The 18454-nt window shown below is 48.7% G+C and overlaps 1 protein-coding gene across 1 annotated transcript; it reads right to left on the bottom strand.

Annotated features, from left to right (window-relative positions):
• Window positions 1-14259: 14259 nt before the first annotated feature.
• Window positions 14260-18446, bottom strand: rpusd2 (RNA pseudouridine synthase domain containing 2). Its single transcript, XM_086003849.1, has 2 exons — window positions 18309-18446; window positions 14260-15992 (listed from the first exon to the last, which is right to left on the bottom strand). The coding sequence occupies exons 1-2, from the start codon at window positions 18366-18368 to the stop codon at window positions 15183-15185; spliced, it is 870 nt and encodes a 289-aa protein (XP_085859975.1). The 5' UTR covers window positions 18369-18446; the 3' UTR covers window positions 14260-15182.
• Window positions 18447-18454: the final 8 nt, after the last annotated feature.

The following is an 18454-nucleotide window of genomic DNA, read 5'->3' as shown; positions in this document are numbered from 1 at the left end:
GGGGCTCTGACCGAGGGCTCTGCAGTGGCAAGGAAGTGTAAGCGCCTGGAGAGGAACCCCCACTTCCTTGAGGTCTGCCACCAACCTCCCTCTCATGGGTCAGCTCCCCCTCCGCGCCTGCAAGTGGCTGGAGAGCACCTTGCTGCACATCAGGGGGGCCATGGGGACCTGTATCTGCAATGGCAGTCCTACTCAAAAGGACTTCCATGAAGGTCTGGTTTCTATGTTCAATAGATGCCCATCGCTCCTCAAGAGATGTCATTCTATTCTGAACACTCACCATGTTTTCCATACCCTGGTGACTAACCTCCTCCATGGCCGTAACCCTCCTCTCCTCTACCGTAGCCAGCCTTACCACGGAGGCAGCAATCATTTCCACGGAGGTAGCCATCCTTTCCGTGTTGATGCGTTCATGCGCCAATGACTCCACAAATGCTCTGCTCAGGTTCACTATGGACTCCTCCATTCGCTCCACACTCGCAGCGACCCTAGAGACAAAACCTGCCAGAGACTCCTGTATCTGTGCATGGAGTTCCATCACCTCTGATCTTATGGATGGACCCAGAGGCAGAGGGTCGACATGCAGCTGAGCCAAGCTGGCAAAGTGCTGCGCCCTCCGACGAGGACTCTCCACTGCTGTCCGTCTCCACAATCTGCTGATGCTCACTTGTGAGCTGTGATACACCAGGTGACAACACTATGTCCCAAAGGTCCCACCGAGGTGCGGGTGTCTGCGCTGGTGCTGGGTGCGCTTATTTCTGCTGACGCTGCACCCTCAGAGGTTGCAGATTCCTCTGAGGAGTCTGGAAGCTCAGGCTCTTCCTCCTGGACAGTGGGGACGGGGGCTCTCGATTGTCCTGTGGGGGAGTAAAGGAAAGAGTTAGAGATGTGAGGTCAAGGTTACATGCACATTGCATATTGCAGATGAACATAAGTTCATCTGTTATAGCTTCAGAATCATTATCAGCGACTCATGCAATGTCAATGAGAGATGGAAAACTATTCTGTCACCAGCTTGCTGTGATGCACCCGTCTGCCCGTCCCCAACGTCCGCATCTTTTTCAACCCCGACAATTTCCAGGACGGATTCCTCCCAGGGGGTGAGCTGGGCTAATGATGGTGGGCCTCCTCCTGTCCTGGCTCGTTCCCTTTTATTGCGATCTCTCTTTTCCTGCAATGAGGGAGGCAAGTGGAGGTTGAGTGAGAATGAAGGAGTGAGTGTAGAGATTGCATAGCATAGATACTTAGGAGACAAAGATGGAGTGAGGTTGCAAGACTAAGGGCCCTCCCTGTGTGTTGTCAGTTATGTTCAAAGCATCAGAGTGATAGGGAGTGTGAGGGCTGCATGGCAGAATATTTATGTGATTGTGAGCATAGAGAGGGAATGGGTAAGGGTGCATGGATGTGTCAAGTGGGATGTGGAGGAAGAGATTGCTAAAGCGGAGTGCTGGTGAGGAAAGGTAATGGGGATCAGATTGAGGGTGATGGGAACTTCATACTTACTTTTCCAGTGCGTTGAAGGTCATGGAATATTTTCCTGCACTGCATCCAGGTGCGCCGTGTGAGCCCCAATTGTTGACTTCACCAGCCACCTGTAGCCACACAGCCTTGATCTGACTGGGAGGCCTCTTCCTCCCTGATGAAGGGAACAGGACCCCCCTGTGGGCCCTAGCCCCATCCACCAACGCCTGTAGCGCTGCCTCGTCAAACTTAGGAGCTGCTCTTGGCCTCCCGCTGGCCATTGTTCCTGCAGGTTCCTGTGCCATCAAATGGAGAAAGCTTGGCAGTCTGCAGAAGAAGCAAGGCTTGCTGTGGACCATAAATGCAGCAGCAATGACGACATCATCGGAGGGGATTTTCAGTCATGAAAAACCCATTTGCAAAGGCTTCCCACACGTTGGAAATCAATTGGCCAATTGAGTTAAAATTGCATCAATCTCCCACATCCATTTAGATTTGTGTGGGGAAATTCAGGGAACACGCCAATAGCCCGCAGATGAGTTAAAATCGAGGCCAAAGCGTCTCGGGCTAACTACACAAATGGACATCCTTCTTAACAAGCTCCACCAGCAGATTTGTGATTCGCTGGAGTCTACTGATGATCTTGCTGTGAAGAACCAGACTGAGATCCTTCGCTGTTTCAGAGTTCTGGCCCCAGCTTATGCAGACAAAATGGTCGAATTTCTCTTATCTCAGTTAGAGAACGCTGACCAACAAATGAGAGTAGGAACACTGACTGTACTAAAGCATCTCATCACGTCGGTCTCATCGCACTTGAGAGAGGAAGGCGGCTCAGATTGTGGCTCCAATAAAACCAGTACATCTAGACACGAGCAGCAATCAGGAGAAGAAGCTCATTGCCCAGGTAATATGTGTCATGGCCCAGCAAGGTTACCTTGAGCCCGAGGGCGGAAAGGCAATGGTGCAATTCCTCATCCAACAGTGTGCTGCAACTGTTGATTCAGGGACCCTGGTACCACCCAATCATCAGCCAGACCAAGTAACAGATGAAGAATTAGTTACACTGTGTGAAAGAGCGATGTGTTTGAGCACAACTACACCGAAGATGGAGGATGTCCTTTGGCCATCCTTACTGGAGTTTGTCACTATGACCCAGTACACCAAGCCTTTAACAATAATCTGCAGTTGTTCTGCACATATTGGGAAAAAGAAACTGCGAGCCGGTAGTGAAAGCTTTTCCCTCACTTACAACAAAGATGCCAATCTCCCTAAAGCCCAGGCACTGCTGACCCGGCTCCTCGTTTTGTGTCTTGTTGCCGATATCAGGGAGGAGGTCGAGGAGCTGCGGCACTGAGTCTACTGAAAGTCCCGAGTCTCAATGTCCACTCACAATGAGTGAGGTGGTGGGAAGACGAGCTGGCACCATTAGTTGACCACTTACTGGAAAATTCAGAGGAGTCTCTGTCCCAATCGGAATGGGAGAATAAATTATTGGCGGTCTTGTGCCTAGCTTTAAATACGATTGATGACAAGGAGTGGACTTGTCAGCTCGCTGATGAAATAGCAAAACAACTCAACACCAACCATCATTCCCCACGAGAAGGGCTTTCTATATAAGTCTCTTGCGTCAGTGTTCCACCAGACCCGCACTAAGAACGTAAGGGAGGAGCTTCACCAAATGTTACTGAGTGTGCAGCACAGAGAGAGTGCGGAGCAAGAGGGAGCAGCCCTCACCATTGGTTTCTGTGCCATGGCACATTTTGATGATACGTTCAGTAGCCTGGAGGAGTTTGCTAACTCCCACAGATTTAGGGCCATAGCTGATGAGGAATCGGATAAAGTCAAGAGCACACTGGGTCTGTGCTATGGGAACATGGCAGTCTGTGCACCTGACGAACTGCTGTTCACAATCGAGAGCCACATTCTGCCAGCTGTTCGTCATTTAATTACAAGTGGGCAGGGGATAAAGGCTGAATCCAGGGATCTCACACTCAAGCTCAGCCTAATACAGACCGTGACTCAGATAGCCAGATCCCTATATATAAATCACTGGAGACTTCCCACCAACTTTATTAGAAACTGGGTGCTGCTCACATACATGCAGGATCTTATTGAGCCGAGCCACCCGAGCTGCTGCAGAGCCCTGTTGGACAGTTAGCCATGGACGTCTGCACGCATCTCGTGAAACTACACACTGAATCAAACCAAGCTGAGACCTGCCAATTGATTCAAACCTGCCTGACCAGTACTTTCAGCTTGGCACCTCCAGAACTGAACAATGACGACGACACAAGTGATAATACAAAGGAGACAGCCACATTTTATACCCAAACCAGATTTGCTGCAAAATCTGCTGAAGCAAATACAGGAAACTTTGTGCTGTCCGGCACCCACGGGACCGAGCTGCTGCCGTTACCTCAAAACTTCCGGATAGACCAGCGTCAATGTTATCAGATAGGAGCTTTTCATCTCCGTATCTGACAACAAAGACTGTTGCTTAGCAACAGCTTGTCAACACTCGGCCCGTGGCTTGGAAGCGTCTCTGAAGCTGTTGCTCTGGAAGGTGTCTCTGTATCTTAACCTGCCGTATCTGACCATAAACACTGTTGCTCAGCAACAGCTTGTAAACACTCGGCCCAGTAGCTTGGAAGCTCTCTGAAGCTGTTGCTAAGCTACAAAGACGCTTTCCAGAGCCTGCCTGTGAAAAGAATGCTAGGAGAAGAAAAAAAAAACCTAACCAAAACAGCTGCTGATTTCTGCCGTTAGATCGAAGCTGCCGGACATTCAACCTCCGGATAGCACAAAGTTTCCTGTATTACTTAAGTCCTTGAGGGGACAGGTCCTGGAGACCATTTTCAATCATGCAGAGGCCTGGATCAGTTCAACAAAAGACTATGGCCCAGAAATTCGGGTCTCGACGGGTGAGTACGCACGGGGTACTCACCCGTAGACCTGATGGAAGTGCCAGTTTCCTGCATGCACTGCGCATGCGCGGGAAACCGGCACTTCCATTCCTCTGAACCAAGAGGTTCAGGAGGTCGAACGCGTGCGCATCAAACTTCGTTTTTTTTTGTTTTGTTTTTTTAAAAACACCTTTCTCCGGGAACGTAAGCCTGTAGAATTTAGAAATGTAAAAAGCAGGCGTAAGGCCTGCTTTTTACAAGGTAAGTGGTGAATTAATTAAAATTAAAACATTTTTTCCACAGGTTTATTATTTTTAAATACTTTAAAGCGAGGTAACTTTATTTTTAGCCCCGTTAGAAAATAAAATTCTTTTTTTTCAAGAATTTAAATTATTGTTTAAAATAGTTATTTCATGTAATTTATAGTTTATTTAAAAAATGAGATTTAAAAAAAATTATTTGACGATTTAGTGCTATTTTGGGGCCATAGTATTTAGAAGTCTTGACAGCACTGCCTGTCAGACTTATGAATGGAGCATTCCCTGCTCCGATTGGCCCACGTGAACAACGGCCGGCACGCAAGGTAAGTGCAGATCGGGTGCTTACACCCGCGGGAAGCCCCCGACCCAAATTTCTGGGCCTATGAACGAGAGAGAGCCATGGAAATGACCGAAGATCTTCTAAAACTTTACTGGAGGAAGCTCAATGTTAGTAATGTAGTGCCTGGAAATAACACGGGGACTCTGATTGAATGACTGATGCCACGTTGTGCAGACCCATCGCTTCCTGTTCAACAGATGGCCCTGGACACTTTGTATATAATCCTGGCCATTCATTTGTCATGTGGAGGCACCAATCTGGCTCAGCAAACGGAGCAGTTAGAGGCACTGAAAAGAGTCAGAGAACAGCTCGTTAACCCTGACACTTCAGTCCTCTTCTATTCACAGAGGTCTTTTCCAAATGTTTGCCCCATGACCAGCTGGGCAACTTACCCTTCATGCTCTTCAAAGGACTGTCCGACCAACACCCCAGCTGTTCCAATACAGTCGCTGTTCTCAAGCAAACCACCGTTAAAATATGAGGCAGTGAACTTGGGGACTAGGTCTCAGAGATAATTGGGGTGCTGAGACTTCAATTGCAATCAATTCCTTACGAGGTGAAACTTTCAGTTCTGCTTAGTTTCGCCATTCTGGACTCAACACAGCAACAGTTGTGTCCTGTCTACGCATCTATCCTGTCCCATTTGGACAAGTACGTCAGTGACATGTGACGATCGCTGGTTGAGGACACAGAATGTGCCATGAGAACAATGGGAGAGCTGCTGGACACACTGAAGCAGTTGCCATTTGGGCTGAGCAGAACCTGTCCCGTCAGTGAGAACGCGCCACAGTATTCAACCCTTGAATCCCTGGCTGCCGTCTGTGGGCTGCGACAGATGATCACTAAGCCCAAGTCGGTAAAGGCGGTGACTACAGTATTCCCGCAGTTATTCAGCGCCCTGCTCACTCATTGCAACTCTTCCATTCATGTTTCTCTGCTCAATAGTTTTGCTCCCGGTGATAAATTCATCCAGAGACAATTCTCAGCTGTGTTTGAAACACCCAAATGTAGAGACGTGTGTGTGAACTGTGTGAGGACACTAAAGGACCTGCTGGCTCGGACAAACAATAAAGAAGTAGCTACTTACATGGTGAACAGTGGAGGATGGGACCAGATGAAGAACCTCCGCATATTTGACAAGGGGGGTTGTCTTGCTGGCCAGAGCAATGGTGCAATATGCTGGCATCAGCCTGCCTGGCATTGTGGAAGAGCTGGCAGCTCAGATCCATACTGTCCAAGAGTGTCAGGCCGTCACCGTGGCTTCCTTCTCTGGAGAGCTATTAAAATCTCCACTGGTTTCACAGCTGCAGCGCACAGACACTCTGGTGAGCACATTGCTACGGTGTTTGCATGATGCTTGTCCAGTTGTCCAGTTGCCTAGCGTCAGGGGCCTGGGCAACATTACAATTGGAGCCCATTACTGGTCACATCAAGTGATGGGCACAATGCTTCGTCTGTTGGGGACCAAGGAGAACCAAGAGGAAGTGCTAAGATTTGAGGTGCTGTCGTGCCTCTCCAAGAACATAATTAAATTGAGAGGGAGCGCCATCCAACCCTTTGTAAAGAAAATCCTCACCAGCATTCAACCACTCTTTGACGTCAAGTGTGATCAAGTGCAGGCTGAAGCAATCAGCATGTTGGGGAACTTCACCAAATGTGGAATCGGAGGTTCCAGATCCTTCTACTAGCGACAGATCCGCTCCAACCTTGTGCGTTTGTTGTTGCACCTGGACGGGAAGAGTGGGGTCACCGGGTCTTGTAGTTCAACACTGCAACTGGTTGTCCCCCTCATTGGATCGACCGAGGCTTCCTCATTAATCAAGAACTATCTAGGGGAGCCTAAGGGGAATTACATGGATCTCCTAAGGGCCCTTTCACAACAGTTGGGTCAAGAATTCCCCAATAGGATCACTTCCCACGCCATGGATTGCAAGTTCTTCCTCCACAACCCCTAGGAGCAGCTCAGAGCACATAGAGCGGCCTTTTCAAGCTCCGAGCACATAGAGCGGCCTTTTCAAGCTCCGAGCACATAGAGCGGCCTTTTCAATTTTACTTCTCTGGCAGTCAGAACGTGTCCAACCCGTCCGGGGGCTCACCTGGTGGAACAGCTGCCTAAGGAACTGCTGCTGTCGCTGTCAGAATGAAGCCTCAACACAGGCCCCGATCGTCCTCCACCTCCTCGCCTTTGAATCAAAGTGATCAATTTTTCAACGTGACATGTAAATTTGTAAATTTATAAATTGTAAATAAATAGATATCCTGTTGTTGCAACTATCGGTCAATCTTCAAACAGTGGACAGGTTCCGCTGCTGTGTGACCAGGAGTGTGTATACATACCGACACACACACTCACACCCTCACACACACACACCCTGACACACATATACCCTCACCCTCACACACACATACCCTCCTGGCTCCAATGTTAGCTGATATTGTTAACATTTCTCCCTCCTTCAAATCTGTAGACATCACCCCTTTCCTCAAAAAAACAACCCTTGACCCCCTGTCCTTGCATAGTACCATCCCATCTCCAACCTCCCTTTTCTCTCCAAAATCCTTCTACGTGTTGTTGCCTCAAAATTCCATGCCCATCTTTGGATGGATTAAAATATGGAGTTCAGCTAATCAGGTTTCTGTCCCTGTCACAGTACTGAAATGGCTCTCAATGCACCAGGTTGGCACCAAGACCATAAAGCATCCCTACAATGCCCAAGCCCTTTCACACTCATCACCATTTGGGGGGGCGGCAGGGTACCGTTATGTCTCACCATTCAGTGCAACTCACTAAGCCACTTCCAAAGCTGCACACAAATCTGTCCAAGAACACAGTGTTGAAAAAAAGATTTCAATGTTTGACACCAGATTAACAGAAACATTACATGAACATTGCATAAAACATCCAAGTGTCTACCCTTGTGTGTTGTTAGTTGGTATGATTGCACTAGGATGAGGTTGAGTGTGAGGGATGGCGAGTGAGATGGGGATGTGGTAATATAGATAGAGAGGGATGGGTGGTGTTGCAAGATAAGTTGCTGTAAGGATGTGCAGGAGTAGGGTAGGGAAGGCACAGTGATGGGGATGTGATTTGAGGCACAGCAAGATGAGGTTGAGTGTGGCTTTGTACTAACATTTCTACTGAGATCATTGAAACCTTTGCAGCCCAGCCCCCAGGTCCTGCTGATCACATTCCTGCTTGCATCCTCCTGTGCAATCAGGCTGTGTTGATCTCCTGGGGAGATCTCTTCCACCTATGAGAAGGGAAGAGGACCTCCCTGCATGCTGTAGCCCTCTCCATAAGCATATACAGTCTTAGGAGAGCTTGGGTGCAGCCCTGCACCTCTGTGCAGTGCGTGTCAGTGTTTGCAGCACCTCGCTGCTGTAGAACACTAACAGCACAAATGTCAAAATAAAGTTGGCCATGGTCCCTTTTAGGAAACCGTCTGATGACGCATGATCAAATGACGTCACCAGACCTGCTTCCTCTAATTGGCCGGGAAAAACGCTGGGCGGGCTTAACAAGCCCAATCAGGGGAAATTCATTTCAGAGGCCGGGATGGAGAAAGCAGCAGGGTCAGGACCCACCACCAATGTCACCCGCCAAGGACTCGCCGAGGTTAGCAAAATAGCGGCAAATGTCTTCGGACCCCATCACGAAGTCCGTTCCCAAGCCATTGACTCCATCCCTCTACATAGCATCTGTCTGAGGCTGAACCAGGCTCTTCGCAACCTTGGTGTCATATTTGACCCGGAAATGAGCTTTCGGCCACATATCCATACCATAAATAAGACCGCCTATTTCCACCTCCGTAGCATTGCCACAATGGTAAGGATTAGCTCTGATGACGTGGAATCTATATGGGTAGAGCTGAGAAATACCAAGGGGCAGAAAACGTTAGTGGGAGTTGTATACAGACCCCCAAACAATAATGGAGGTTGGGGATGGCATTAAATGGGAAATTAGAGATGCGTGCAATAAGGGCACAGCAGTTATCATGGGTGACTTTAGTCTAAATATAGATTGGTCTAACCAAATTAGTAACAATACTGTGGAAGAGGAATTCCTAGTGTATACGGGATGGTTTCCTGGACCAATATGTCGAGAAACCAACTGGAGATCAGGCCATCTTAGACTGGGTATTATGTAATGAGAAAGGATTCATTAGCAATCTTGTTATGCGAGGCCCCTTGGGGAGGAGCGATGATAATATGATAGAATTCTTCATTAAGATGGAGGGTGAAGTAGTTGATTCAGAGACTTGGGTACTGAATTTAAATAAAGGAAACTACGATGGTATGAGGCGCGAGTTGGCAAGGATGGATTGGGGAATGTTACTTAAAGGGTTGACAGTGAATAGGCAATGGCAAAAATTTAAAGATCGCATGGATGAACTACAGAATTTGTTCATCCCTGTTTGGCATAAAAATAAAACAAAAAAGGTGACTCAACATTGGCTAACAAGGGAAATTAGGGATAGCATAAGATCCAAGGAGAGGACATATAAATTGGCCAGAAAAAGCAGCAAACCTGAGGATTGGGAGCAGTTTAGGATTCAGCAAAGGAGGACAAAGGGATTAATTAAGAGGGGGGAAATAGAGTATGAGAGTAAGCTTTCAGGGAACATAAAAACTGACTGTAAAAGCTTCTATAGATATGTGCAGAGAAAAAGATTGGTAAAGTCAAGCGTAGGTCCCTTGCAGTCAGAATCAGGGGAATTTATAATGGGGAACAAAGACATGGCAGACCAATTAAATACACACTTTGGTTCTGTCTTCACAAAGGAGGACACAAATAAACTCCCAGAGATGTCGGGGAGCATAGGCTCTAATGAGAGGGAGGAACTGAATGAAATCAGTATTTGTAGGGAAATGGTGTTAGGGAAATTGATGGGATTGAAGGCCGATAAATCCCCAGGGCCTGATAATCTACATCCTAGGGTACTTAAGGAAGTGGCCCTAGAAATAGTAGATGCATTGCTGGTCATCTTCCAAAATTCTGTAGACTCTGGAACAGTTCCCATGGATTGGAGGGTAGCTAATGTAACCCCACTATTTAAAAAAGGTGGTAGAGGAAAAAAATGGGGAATTATAGCCTGATATCGGTAGTGGGGAAAATGCTAGAGTCCATTATAAAAGATGTAATAGCAGAGCACTTGGAAAACAGTGACAGGATCGGACAAAGTCAACATGAATTTACAAAAGGTAAATCATGCTTGGCTAATCTACTGGAATTTTTGGAGGATGTAACTGGTAGAATAGATAAGGGAGAGCCAGTGGATGTGGTGTATTTGGACTTTCAGAAGGCTTTCGATAAGGTCCCGCATAAGAGACTAGCATGCAAAGTTAAAGCACATGGGATTGGGGGTAAGGTACTGACTTGGATAGAAAACTGGTTGGCAGACAGGAAGCAGAGTTGGAATAAACGGGTCTTTTTCCGAGTGGAAGGCAGTGACTAGTGGGGTACCGCAGGGATCGGTGCTAGGACCCCAGTTATTCACAATATATATTAATGATCTAGACGAGGGAACTAGATGTAATATCTCCAAGTTTGCAGACAACACAAAGCTTGGTGGGCGTGTGTGCTGTGAGGAGGATGCAGAGAAACTCCAGTACAATTTGGACAGGTTGGGCGATTGGGCAGATCCATGGCAGATGCAGTATAATGTGGATAAATGCAAGGTTATCCACGTTGGTGGCAAAAACAGGAAGGCAGATTATTATCTGAACGTCAATAGGTTGGGAAAAGGGGAAGTGCAACGAGACCTGTGTGTCCTTGTGCACCAGTCGCTGAAGGTAAGCATGCAGATGCAGCAGGCGGTTAAGGCGGCAAATAGTATGCTGGCCTTCATATCGAGAGGATTCGAGTACAGGAGCAAGGATGTCTTGCTGCAGTTGTACAGGGCCTTGGTGAGACCACACCTTGAGTATTGTGTGCAGTTTTGGTCGCCTTATCTGAGGAAGGATGTTCTTGTCATGGAGGGAGTGCAGCAAAGATTCACCAGACTGATACCTGGAATGGCAGGAATGACGTATGGAGAGAGATTGGGTCGATTAGGCTTATATTCGCTAGAGTTTAGAAGAATGAGAGGGGATCTCATTGAAACTTATGAAATTCTAACAGGACCAGACAGACTAGATGCAGGAAGGCTGTTCCCGATGGCCAGGGGTCACAGTCCAAGGATAAGGGGTAAGCCATTTAGGACTGAGATGAGGAGGAATTTCTTCACCCAGAGTGGTGAACCTGTGGAATTCTCTACCACAGAAGACAGTTGAAGCCAATTCATTAAATATATTCAAGAAGGAGTTGGATATATTTCTTAAGGCTAAAGGGATATGGGGAGAAAGCAGGGCCGGGTACTAAATTTGGATGATCAGCAATGATTGCATTGAATGGCGGAGCAGGTTCGAGGGGCCAAATGGCCTACTCCTGCTCCTATCTTCTATGTTCTATGTTTCTATGAATATCTTCAGGGTTGTGAATCTTTGGAATTCTCTACCCCAAAGTACTGTGAATTGTTAGTCATTGAGTATATTCAAGGTAGAGATAGATTTTTGGACTCCAGAGGAATTACGGAATATGGGGTGGGGCAGGAAAGTGGAGTTGAGGTCGATGATCAGACATAATCTTATTGAATGGCAGAGCAGGCTCGGCGGGGTGGCCATATGGCCTACTCCTGCTCCTACTATGTTCTCACTAGTCCAGTAACATACATGAGCATGAATGGTTGGGGTAGATCCTGACTGTGCAATAGTGTGAAACGAGCGATAGCGAGTCGGCAGTCTGTTTTACATTCTCCTGATTTTTATTTTCACTGAAGTCAATGGAAATGTGTGTGTAGTGTGGTGGTGTGACAAGGATTAAGAAACACACAAATGCATTGGATACAGCAAAGGCTATGGGCCTAGACAACATCCTAGCTGTAGTGCTGAAGACCTGTGCTCCAGAACTAAACGTGTCTCTAGCCAAGCTGTTCCAATACAGCTACAACACTGGCATCTACCCAAAGATGTGGAAAATTGGCCACAAAAAGCAGGGCAAAACCAACCAGGCCATTTACCACTCTATCAATCCACTCTCTATCATCAGCAAAGTGATGGAAGGAGTCGTCGACAGTGCTATCGAACGGCACTTACTCACCAATAACCTGTTCACCGATGCTCAGTTTGGGTTTCCACCAGGACCACTTGGCTCCAGACCTCATTACAACCTTGGTCCAAACATAGACAAGAGAGCTAATTCCATAAGTGAGGGGAGTGACTGCCCTTTGCAACGAAACAGCATTCGATTGAGTGCAGCACTAAGGAGCCCTAGAAAAACTGCAGTCAATGGGGAAAATTCTTCGTTGGCTAGTCATACCTAGCACAAAGATGGTTGTGGTTGTTGGAGCCCATTCATCCCAGCCCCAGGACATCGCTGCAGGAGTTCCTCAGGGCAGCATCGGAGGCCCAACCAGAAGCAAAAAAAGCTTCCTGTAAAGTGCTGCAATGCTCACTAAATCCCACTAAACCCCACCCTCCTTGCTGCAAAGGGTCACAGAACGACAGGATAAGTAAATGGTGCCTGTGACAATCAGCTGACTGTGTTTCTATCAATAGCTGGTGGCTGCTACTTGGTATTAAAGAATTAGAATGAACCTCACCAGTAACCAGCCAGCCCCAGGCACTGCGTCCAGGCAGCTAAGTATAAAGAGCTGAGCTACTGCTGAAGAATCTCACCTCATTAGGACTGCGTTCATACGGCAGCATCACTGCCCTGTGCAGAGGTTTCGGCTTCAACCGACTCTAAACTTGTTTTATGTAAATCGGGTGTAGGTTTACTCTGAAGCGAAGTTCCTCCCCGCCCCCCGGGGAGTCTCACTAAGTCCAGAGTCAGGCTGCGTTTACACTTTAACTGCAGCCTCGGTGAAGAGAGTAACCATCCTGCACTGACAATACAGCTACAGCATAAATACAAGTACTGCTGGGCACTGTAATATAAACTCTACTGACGGGCAGGTCTCACTGTCTTATATACAAGCAACAGATACAATCTGCACGACAGAGGATGATGTGGAGCCGAAGTTTCCCTCAACCTTCTTCAGGGCAACATTAGAGGCCCAACCCCCATCCCCCCCCTCATTCTACCGCACCTCCCTCATTGGAGGCCAAACCATCTTCATCAATGACCTTCACCTCCGTCATAAGGTCAGAGGCGGGAATGTTCGCTGATGATTGCAGTGTTCAGTTCCATTTCCATCATTTTCCCCCCCACCCCGTACCTCACTCATTCCCCCACCCCCCTCATTCCCCCGTACCTCCCTCATCACCCTCATTCCCCGCCGTACCTTCATTCCCCGCACCCCCCCTCATTCGCCGTACCCCCTTCATTCCCCCACCCCCCTCATTCCCCCGTACCTCCCTCATCACCCTCATTCCCCGCCGTACCCCCTTCATTCCCCCCACCCCCCCTCATTCGCCGTACCCCTCATTCCCCCCCGTACCTCCCTCATTCCACCCCGTACCTCCCTCATTCCACCCCGTACCTCCCTCATTCCACCTCCCTCATTCTACCCCGTACCTCCCTCATTCCACCCCGTACCTCCCTCATTCCACCCCGTACCTCCCTCATTCCACCCCGTACCCCCCTCATTCCACCCCGTACCCCGTACCTCCCTCATTCCACCCCCTCCCCCGTACCTCCCTCATTCCACCCCCTCCCCCGTACCTCCCTCATTCCACCCCCTCCCCGTACCTCCCTCATTCCACCCCCTCCCCCGTACCTCCCCTCCCCCGTACCTCCCTCATTCCCTCCCCTCCCCCGTACCGCCCTCATTCCCTCCCCTCCCCCGTACCTCCCTCATTCCCTCCCCCATCCCCTCCCCTTTTCCTTGCTGAGGCAAGGAGTAGTCAGCTCTGGTCTGTGGGATGATGCGAGAAAATAATGTTAATGAGCAGGAATGGTGGGAAAAACAGCTCTCTGTAATAAATATAGAAGAGTGATAGGAGAGTGAAGCCCATGTCGGACAGCTGTGGTCCCTCATGTAGAGAGCAACGAACACAATGGTAGCTATATACATGCACGCTTGGGGAAAGGGAGCAGTAATGTCACTTGGTGTCGTGACGTGCGAGACAAACAAACTAAACGCACATCGATGAAATGGGCTTATGTAGTAACATCACAGTCAAAATGACACACTTACGGAACCCGATGAGCCCGGTGTTTGTGAGTAGCATTCAAATCCAATCTCATTAGCACTGCATGTAATGGGTTATATCAATGTTTCAATCAATAAAGAGCATTAACCAGACATCTCAGTATTTCCTAGTCTCGAACTTGTATTAACTTGTTATAAATTACTATCTTATAAACCCAACACCATAGCTCTCCAAATTCCATCGCCCCCGGTATCTCTCTGACTCCATTGCCCACATTATTCTTGGCACCACTATATTTTATTTTGCCCGGTCATCTACAGTAATCAAAATCCAAACAAAAACTAGGAACTGAGGTAAAAATCATAAAATGCTGTTAAACAATCCAAAGATCAATCGCAGCAATTAATAAACATCACCAGTGTATTTTCACCATGTCCAGTCAGATTACAGCGAGGATCCTATCAGGAGTACATTATAGCAACAGAAATGATAGCGACAGGGTTATGATGCTCATTTCCTACCCTCCTCTATGGGGTATGGATTCATGGGCATCGGCCAACCCGTTACCCCATACCTTACGCAAATGGCCACTATTTCTCAAGTCCAAATCCAGTAGGTAGGCTATTGAACAGCCATTACAGCCAAGACCAATCGTTTCCTCACCCGATGCCTATGCTGATACTTCCCAGCAGAAGCAGGAATCCTGGACTGCCCCTTCCCAACCCATGGCGTATACTCTCGAACAGGATGCGGAGGCCAAGCGTAGCACCCCACAGTCACCCTGTCTTAGTCAGATCAGCTTAGAGCAAGAGGGTTACAGCAGGCCAACAAAACTAGCACTCAGACCGAGTGCAGAGAGTGGGTGTCTTCAATAGCATTTTCATATATAAATAGCCTGATGCCTCTCTCTTCATGGAATTGACTGAGCTTTATGAGACTCCTGTATTTATACATGAGACGCAAGCCTTTGGTTCCTGTGTCTCTCTCTCTCTCTCTCTGACACAGTTGCTGAACATTCAGGCCTGTGCCCGTCTGTGCACTTGGTACAGGTTTTACACAGCAGTTGGGTTTGCGGTCAGTACTTCAGTCCTCCTGCCAGTCAGCAGCAGCCCACCTGGGCAGCATTGAGCAGTACTCCCAGTCCAGGCCTTTGTAACGCAGGGCATGCAGGTACATTATCAGGTCCTTCGCAGATGGGTCCTTCCTAACCAGCTTGCACTCGCCACACAGAGCATCCTTCACTGCCGCTGGCTTCTCTTCCTGGCCACTCGTGGTGACCTCAGTTACTGCCGCTGGCTTCTCTTCCTGGCCACTCACAGTGACCTCAATTACTTCCAAAGAGCTGCCGTCTGTTGCTTTCCCCACTCGCACTTCAGTGACCTCACTGTTCTCGTCTGTAGTCCTTACATTTGCACAGGCTTCAGTTTGGCTATCGAGTGGCACGGTGGAGCTCCCCATGTCGTCTGTGCTGCCCTCCTCCACAGCACGACGGCGGTCCTCTTCTGGGAGATCCAGAAGATCCAGGCTTTCTTTCAACCTGTGAATGTCCACCAGTGCCTTCAGCAGCTCCTCGTCTGTTTTGTCCACCTTCCCCCCTCTGCCCCTTTGGGGTCCCCAGGCCTCAGTATTGTACACGGGGTCATTAACAATGGGGTAACCCAGGTACTGGAGGTGGACTCGGATCTGGTGTGTGCGCCCAGTGTAAGGGAAGCACCGCACTAAACTGGACGTCCCGTTATAGCCCAGTTTTTGGAACATGGTTCTGCACGGTTTCCCTTTGGGGTCCACTCGGCACACACCAACCTTGTAGGATACGACTTGGATGGGCTCCTCACACGTGATCTCACCATCTGGAAACTCTCCCTGCACTCGACATACATATTCCTTCTGCACCTGAAACAGAACAGCACAAGTCAGCCTAGATCAGGGACTGGATACACTAGGAAACCACGGCAGGGTGGCCAACTCTTTAGATCATGGAGTCTATCATGGCCCCGCTCCTCCCCATCTCTAACTTCCACCAGCCTTAAACCCCCCACACCCAAAACTCAATGTTCCTGATGCTAGCCTCTTGTCCTTTCACCCCACCATTGGCAGCTGTGCCTACAGCCTTCTCAGCCTCACCTTCTGGAATTCCCTCCCTCAACCCGTGTCATTCCACATCCTTGTCTTCTTTTAAGACCGTTCTTAAAACCCAGCCCTTTACCTCAGGTCTATTTTTTGACTCAGTCTCTGTGGAGTAATTTGGGATGTTCTTCTACTTCAGAGGCGCTTTGCGACGCCAGTGTGAAGGTGCTCATTAACAAGCTGATCCTGCAGTGGAACAAGGTTAGCTGGTAAAGGGCACGCTGCAGACAGCGTCATTCGGTGAGCGTGGATGTGCTGCTCAATGTCAGCACATGGCCTGCTCAAAGCCTTGGGGAATGCCTCTGCGGAGCTCACCACCCCTCCCCTCCCACTCGGACCTCACCGTCCTCGGCCTCTTGCAGTGTTCCACGGAAGCTCAACGTAAACTCGAGGAACAGCACCTCATCTTCCGATTAGGCACTTTGCAGCCTTCCGGACTCAATATCGAGTTCAACAATTTCAGATCATAACCTCGGCCCCTTATTACATTTTCACTTATTTTTTTATCCACCCGTGTTTTGGTTTTTCCTCCCCCTCCCCCCCTTTCCTTTTTTTTCCTCTCTCTCCCACATGGCAGCTGTCTCCCATTCTGCCAGCGCATTTCACACCTAATCTAGAGCCGTCTTTTGTCTCCACTAGTCCTATCACCATCTCGTCTCGTTTTGAATCTCTTCTCTTTTGTTCTCTCCCAGCCTGGCCTCTTAATCTATTTCATTACCTGTGCCTCTTTAGTCTTGATAAAGGGTTTTGACCTGAAACGTTGACTCTAATTTCTCTCCACGGATGTTGCCTGGCCTGCTGAATTTTTCCAGCATTTTCTGTTGTTATTTCGGATTTCCAGCATCTGCAGTATTTTGCTATTGAACTTGTTCTCACATTGAACAACTTCTCCTTTGACTCCACTCACTTCCTCCAAATTAAAGGTGTTGCTATGGGAACCCGCATGGGCCCTAGCTATGCCTGCCTGTTCATGGGACATGTGGAACATTCTTTGTTCCAGTCCTACTCAGGTCCCCTCCCTCACCTCTTTTTCCGGTACATCGATGACTGTATTGGTGCCGTTTCCTTCTCTCGCCCTGAACTAGATAAGTTCATTCACTTTACTTCCAATTTCCACCCTTCCCTCACCTTCACATGGTCCATCTCCGACTCTTCCCTTCCATTCCTTGACTTCTACGTCTCCATTTCTGGCGATCGGCTTTCAACAAACATCCACTATAAGCCCACTGACTCCCACAGCTACCTGGACTACACTTCCTCCCACCCCGCTTCCTGTAAGGACTCTATTCCATTCTCCCAGTTTCTCCGTCTCCGCCGCGTCTGTTCTGACGATGCCACCTTCCATACCAGTGATTCCGACATGTCTTCCTTTTTCCTCAACCGAGGATTCCCCTCTACAGTGGTTGACACGGCCCTTGACCGTGTCCGTTCTATCTCCCGCACTTCTGCCCTCACTCCTTTCCCTCCCTCCCAGAACCATGATAGGGTTCCCCTTGTCCTCACCTTTCACCCCACCAGCCTCCACATTCAACGGATCATCCTCCGCCATTTCCGCCACCTCCAACGTGATCCCACCACCAAACACATCTTCCCCTCCCCTCTCAGCATTCCGAAGGGACCGCTCCCTCCGCGACACCCTGGTCCACTCCTCAATCACCCCCAACAGCCCTGCTCCTTCACCTGGCACCTTCCCATGCAAGCGCAGGAGATGCAACACATGCCCTTTTATCTCCTCCCTTCCCACTGTCCAGGGCCCCAAGCACCCTTCCAGGTGATATCTGGTCATTATCACATTGCTGTTTGTGGGATTTTGCTGTGCTCAACTAGACGGCACATTTCCCACATTACAACAGTGACTAGGCTTCAAAAGTACTTAATTGGTTGGAAAGTGCTTCGGAATGTCCCAAGGTTGTGAAAGGCGCTCTAGAAATCCAAGTTCTTCCTTCCTTAGCACTGCCCTGGCTGAGAGCAGTTAATTCAACACAGACGAAGATAACCTCAGTCTCAAATTCTTGGAGCCAACATTGAGATTTGGCCCGAGCTGCTTTTATCTCCTCTGAGCTGATCTTTCTCACACTGTACCTGTCTTTCTCGGACTTGCTGATCCATTTTCTTTGAGACCTCAAGCGTCTTGGCAAACATGAGGACCCCAGAGGTGAGCCTGTCCAGCCGGTGGATGGTGTGCAGCTCTGTCAGGTTGTGCTCCTTGCCCAGGATAAAGATGACTC

Source organism: Somniosus microcephalus, chromosome 12 (genome assembly GCF_052327205.1).
Source record: "Somniosus microcephalus isolate GS21.2 chromosome 12, FLI_Smic_1.0, whole genome shotgun sequence".
NCBI lineage: Eukaryota > Metazoa > Chordata > Chondrichthyes > Squaliformes > Somniosidae > Somniosus > Somniosus microcephalus.
The sequence above is the reverse complement of the archived record's forward strand: the minus strand, read 5'-3'. Positions and strand labels throughout refer to the sequence as shown.